General features: G+C 40.4%; 1 protein-coding gene across 1 annotated transcript in view; it reads right to left on the bottom strand.

The window, feature by feature from the left end:
* Positions 1 to 698: 698 nt before the first annotated feature.
* LOC123872534 overlaps positions 699 to 6,436 on the bottom strand; it is a 28,990-nt gene continuing 23,252 nt past the window's right edge. Inside the window, exons 17-23 of the mRNA XM_045916852.1 lie at positions 3,733 to 3,950; positions 3,085 to 3,234; positions 2,691 to 2,823; positions 2,206 to 2,330; positions 1,599 to 1,721; positions 1,280 to 1,424; positions 699 to 824 (exon numbers count right to left, since the gene is read on the bottom strand). Of these exons, the coding sequence (XP_045772808.1) occupies positions 772 to 824; positions 1,280 to 1,424; positions 1,599 to 1,721; positions 2,206 to 2,330; positions 2,691 to 2,823; positions 3,085 to 3,234; positions 3,733 to 3,950 (947 nt within the window). The 3' untranslated portion in view covers positions 699 to 771. The remainder of the gene's footprint in view (positions 825 to 1,279; positions 1,425 to 1,598; positions 1,722 to 2,205; positions 2,331 to 2,690; positions 2,824 to 3,084; positions 3,235 to 3,732; positions 3,951 to 6,436) is intronic.

Below are 6,436 nucleotides of genomic sequence, written 5' to 3'. Positions count from 1 at the left end.
TTCTTATCTCATATTCGTATAATGAGCTCTAAACAATGATACTAACATGCAAGGGTAAAAAAATAACTTTTTTTGGCTTCTTTGTAACTCACTTAGTCTACGAGCTAGAGACCTGTGCCACGTGGACAGACAGATAGACGGACCGAAAGACGGACACACTGACAGAAGATTGACATTAATAGGGCTCCGTTTTTATCCTTTGGGTACGAAACCCTAAAAATAACAGTCAGTGGGTGGTCTGTCGACACAGAAGTGAAGACTAGCAGTGATTTTTCTTGATTTTCAAATTAATTATAGTATAAGAAAATTAAATTTCATAATATGTAAATTAGATTCATCAAAACATTAACATAAGTTCAGTTTTTAGGGTTCCGCTTGAGGCTCCGTACCTCAAAAGGAAAAACGGAACCTTTATAAGGTATTTGTTGTCTGTCTGTCTGTCCGTCCGTACGTCCAATTCTTAATTTTCAAAGTAAGATAACTATACCAAGTGGGGTATCATGAAAGGGCTTTACTCTTACATTCTAAAACATATTTCATTTATTTTTATGCACAACAGTTTTTATTTATCGTGCAAAATCTCGGCTAAAATACCCCAGTACGTAACCCTCAGTGCGCGAGTCTGACTCGCACTTGGCCGGTTTTTTAGTACAGTTAACACGCTTAAAGGCAAGTACCAAAATAAAACGACCAACTGTAATAATTTATTTATTTATTTAAACCTAACTAATAATAATAGTTGAGTATCCTAAACTAATAATAATCTAGATGCTATTGCATGGCTTCTTCTGCTTTGGTTTTCGTTAAGGCAGGTTTCACTTCCTCTGTAATAGAAATAAGGTGATTAATAAAGATGCTGTGTAATAAATGCCTAAGACTTTCATATTAGATATGCAAGCTGGAAGGTGCCATAAGGTCCTTAGCATGCCAGCAGTCAGAGGTTATGGCTGTTGTTTATATGCACGGAAACATACAATGAGCCTCATAGCGTGATACCCGTGGGAGATACGAGGTCTTAAAGAATTTGCTGAAAACTATTCGGTGTCAACCCTATACACAGCCCGTTGGTACAATGAACTTGTGAACTCTTGTTAGTCCACACTTGGCCAGCGTGGTCGATTGTGACCGAACTCTTCTCTTGCTGAGAAGAGAGCCGTGCTCAGCCAGACCAGTAAGCCGGTGATTGGTTGATAATGATGACGATGATGATGGCATAGTATTTGAAAGGCATAGAATTGGAACTTTGAACTTTTTATTAATGTTAATAAGAGCTACCAACCTGGATCAGCTTTGATCTTGTCCAAGAAGTCAGGGTCGTCCCACTCCTGCCGCTTCACGCTGGCGAAGAACATGAAGCTGGTGTTGGCTATCACGCAAACGCCTGCGCAGCTCAGGAACACGATGCGCCATCGACTTATGTCCGTCTGAAAAAACAACTGGATTTAACTTGATCGTTTAAAAAGATAAAAAATCTTAGGACCTTCTGGGTAGCCTTAAACCAATGATTTAAAAACTCCCTTTGAGGTGACACTTTTGTAATACAAAAAACTGCATCAAAATCAATCTAATAGCTTATGAAAATGTGTAGTTAGACATACTGGATCGTTTCTAAGTATAAGACTAGTAGCGATGGGGGTGAGCACGCTGCCGAAGTTGGCCGCGAAGTTGGTTATAGAGAGCATCACGCCGGCGTAGTTCGGCGACAGGTCCAGGTACGACATCTGAAAATAAATTCAACTTATTTATATTACAAAACAACCAAGGCACGCTCAAGGTACGTAGTTGAAATTCCTCGGACACCTACGAAGCGATTCCTCGTTTCAAATCCGAACCACTAGAATATGGAACGCCCTTACAGCATCAGTTTTCCATTCCACTTTTAATATGGGTACCTTCAAGTCAAGAGTGAATAGGCAACTTCTAGGCAAGCGCGTTCCATCTTAGGCTGCATCCCCTTGCTAGCAGGCTTGATTGCATTCAAGCGCTAGCCTAAAAATTAAAAAAAAAAGATTCACGAAGACCGCTCAGATTGTAATTGGTAGGGTTCATGGAAGAGTATTTGAAATCTTAGCCATGCGTATGAGAAATGATTATGCAAAACGTTGCGTGCGTGTAGATGGAATGTCGACAACATAAGAATGGAAACTCATCCGACGTCTTGTGATTCGGTAGTAATGCACTACTATAAACATACTCTAAACTTACCATAAATCCAGCCCCGAAGAACCCGGTAACAGTGAGAGCTATGATGAGAGTGACGATGGCCAGGCTCTTGTGTTCCGGACCGATGAAGGACAGAGCGACCAAGCTGACAGCTCCGCCTAAGAACCCTGGAAATGGACATATTATCCAGATGTAACTTCTATTTTTCTCAACCACTCTGAATGATTTTTTTTGGCTATGAATTTTTTCGCACTGTAGCTCGTGCGATCTCCTGTGACTTCTGTAGGTGCACAAACATGAACAGGCGTGTTTTTTGCTGGACCGAGTTCATCCACCATATTGGGGAACGACCACGTGGACGTGTACCCTCCTCTCAACCTTGTACCACGAGGTGTTCGATGGTACCTCTTCCTCATAATGTGCCCAAAGAACTTCACGGTTCGGACGGTACTAACAGTTAATATACATTGAGTGCCAAACTACATTTGTTTGGAGTTCACTATGTATATACTCCTCTTCAGACTCACCTAAAGAATTGAAGAGTTTCCTGCAGGTCAACAGAGATAAATATCCCTTGTTGTAAATCTTCTGCGAAACAGTCGTAGAAGCGAGTTGCCCCAAGAACATTCCGATGTAGGGTAACGCCGACAGTGATGCGCTCTGAAAGTATTGTACAAGGCTTAAGAGTACTCTCCAAGGCCGCTCTAAGTTGAGCATGAGAGTATGCTGTTGCAATCAACATTTGCGGACAGGACAGTTGGAACATTTCTCGTGTACTTTGTCCCTCAAAGAGCACCCAACATAACCCGCTCCGTAGCAAGTTGAGCGACTTTGAACTTGTGGACAAGACCAACTGTCAGGGTCCACGTTTTAACTGCTATCACCATTTCAAGCGAATAATTATAGGTAATACGTACTTACGTCTTTCAAAGAAATCTCCAAGCCCCTTTCCAAATACGTTGGCATGTCAGCAAAGAACAGCACAAAGTTGATCGCGCAGCCGATGTGCGTCACCACCAGGCCCCATAGAGCCTTCGTGCGCAAGATATACCTCCATGGAGTGCGATAGCTCTGTAAAAAAAATCTCTGAAATTTCTACCAAGAAAGAACCTCTAGGTAATCCCTCAATTAATCTGAAGCAGATTTTTTAAACCAGGTCTGCAGTCTTGGCCTCTACATTGCAAATTCTACAACTCTTTTAGGTTTAAACCAATTAAGATGAAACTCAAATAGGAGTAAAACTATATTCTCTACGGGAAAGAGTCTTAAAGACTCTACATCATCATTATCAACCGGTAAAGTCCACTGCTGGACATAGGTCTCTTGTAGCGACTTTTACACGCGCCATGCGTCATCTGAATTCAGCGGCTCCCTGAAATTCGTTTGATATCGTTTGTCCACCTAGTGGAGGAGGTCTTCCAACGCTGCGCCTGTCCGGTGCGAGGCTGCCAATTTAGCACCTTGGGACCCCAACGTCCATCGATTTTTGTGAGTGAGCCGACGGTGATCAGTACTACGATTCAGTACAATCAAAACTACTTTCTGATTGGCAATCCAGTTGAATCGTACCTTGTTACCACCAGTGTTCAGCCCCCTCTCGATGTACTCCCTCTCTTCCTCCGTCATCAGGCGATGGTCCCTCGGTGAGCTGGCTGCGAAGAAGATCCATATCACGGACTGAACGAACATGATGCCAGACACCGCGTAGAAGATCAGCTTCCAACCCATTGCCGTTTCAGCCAGGAGACCTGACACAGGCATGGCTATGATTGTGCCTATTGGGGAGCCTAAAAAAAAAGAACAAGTGTAAATTAAAAAAATATTACACCCTCGACAAGTGAAGGTTACAGTAATTAGAAAAGAGCTGATGACTTTCAAACGGCTGAACCAATTTTCTTGGATTGTAGCTAGAACACTTTCGATCAAGTCACCTTTCAAACAAAAAAAAACTAAATTAAAATCGGTTCATTAGTTTAGGAGCTACAATGCCACAGACAGATACACAGACACACGTCAAACTTATAACACCCCTCTTTTTGGGTCGGGGGTTAATTTACTAAATGATTCTCGTGTTTTCTTAGGTTTTTTAAAATCCCGTGCGAGCTCTTCTCTTCCAGTTAAAAAGTAGTCTATATTCGTCTTCAGGATGCAAGCTTTTTCTGTATCGAGATGGTGCCCACAACTTTGTCCACGTGGATTTATGTTTTCTAAAATTCTACGCGAACTCTATAATTTTCTGGGGTAAAAATTACCTAGTTTATGTTATTGTTATTTCCTGGGATTCAAACTATCTCTGTACCGAATTTCATCAAAATCTGTTAAAGATGGCCTATGAAAAGCTAGCAGAGAAAAAGACAAACACATTTTTGCTTTTATAATTATTCAGTATGGAGTAATGATTTGATGAAACTGGTTACAATCTGTGAATAAATTCACGTTTAGCTGTAGATTATAACATACATGCGATTGAAATAATTATTACATAATATTTAATAAATAAATGATTTAATTTGATTGTAACCTACATGAGCTATGGCAGCAACAACAATATAAACCAAAGAATCTTTATAATCCCTTCGGTAGATAAGTCAAAAACTCCCATATTTTTTCGGCGAGAGTTAAAAATGGACGAAGGTAACAGGAAAAATGAATCCCTCTAAGGCTATTCAGACCCTTTTTTGACACTTGACTGCGACTCAACCGTTCTCGGTATCTATCCTGACACAGATGGATAGTTCTCGGATGTCAAACGCGTGGCACGGGGCCGGATAATCATTGTCCGGATATCATTTTGTGCGCATTGGTAGGTGTGTTAATTCATGTGTAACCTTGTTATTGCATTTTGATTCTTTTGTTATTATTTTATGGAGTGGAGCCCCATACCGGTAAGCGCAGTGTAGGATTACCCTCAGATGCTGATACAATAACCTGAAGAAAGGTGTGGGGGGGGGGGGTGGATGGGTGGAAGAGGAAGGCGGACGACCGTGTTTGGTGGTCATACAGGCTGATAGATTGGATTAGATACAGTCTAGGTATAGTCAGCTTGCAGTGAACTACAATAATTACTGTCCAGAGCTTCTCGTTTGTTCTTCCAGCACTCGTCTCCTCCCCCAGTTTACCTTTTTTTTTATTCAGATACAAGTTAGCGCTTGACTGCAATCTCACCCGGTGTTAAGTGATGATGCAGTTTAAGAAGGAAGTGGGATTACTCGGAAAGGCTATGGTAGATTTTATTACACCCACAACCCTTTTGGTTTCTACGCGGCATTATACTAGAACGCTTAATTGCTTGGTGGTAACTAGCCACGGTCAAAGCCTCTCAAGTAAGATTTTCTTTTAAGTTTAAGCTTCAATGGATTCAAAAGTTACCCACTGTTTCTTTACCACTGAAGAAGTTTAAATGTCTAAATTTTCCAGTATTCTTGGCTTTTCTTTGTAGCAGCAAGTAATAAAAAGCGTCCGAAACAATTAATGCAACTCACAGCCAGGAAGTTGCGCGGCAGGCAGGCTTCAGGAAGGGCTACGGTCACCAGACGTTCGAACGTAATAGGACAAGTCTTTACCAACAAATTCAGAGTTTAAAGTTCTTCTTCTTCTTATTATTTTGTTTAATGATTTGTGATTTTTCAGTATTCCAACCTGACTTTTTTTGAAAAATTTATTTGAATGTCCCATTTGGCTCCGTGTCATACCAAGGAGACCGCATCAAGACTATTTGGCGAGAGATATATTGTAGATATTTTGTGCATAATAACAAAGTTCTGTATTAAATAAAAATAAAGTCTGGGAGCCGCAGCTGAAATGCCTGAAACCCGTAAACAACGCAAGTATGCCTATTTACAATTTTTATGATAGTATTTTTACCTTCAAGGTCATTTCTAATTTATTTGGCAAGTATGCCTCTGTTTTATTCACCGCGGAGATCTTGGGTCCATGGAGTGTTGGTGTTAAAAAATCTACGACATATTTTGTTTGTACGACACTAAAGTTTGTAAACACTGTTTTTGTAAAGTTAATAAAGATTTTTTTAAATTTTTTATTCGTTCAATTATTATTTTTAACCTATGAGTATGTACATGAAAGCGAAATGGTGAGAATAATAATAATATTTCACTGCCGGAAATTGCTTCATCCGGTAACAGAAGCCTGCCCTTCTGGCAATTCATAGGGCAAATAGCTTCAAATTTTTTGAGGAGAAATCAGGCTTTTTGTCAGGACCTTCCAATAAAATTTTATACCTGGTAACCCTAAGTAGGGCCAAATTAAAAAAGTT

This window comes from Maniola jurtina, chromosome 15, assembly GCF_905333055.1.
Source record: "Maniola jurtina chromosome 15, ilManJurt1.1, whole genome shotgun sequence".
Taxonomy (NCBI): Eukaryota; Metazoa; Arthropoda; class Insecta; order Lepidoptera; family Nymphalidae; genus Maniola; species Maniola jurtina.
Note: the sequence above shows the minus strand (reverse complement) of the source record. Positions and strands in the feature narration are given on the sequence as shown.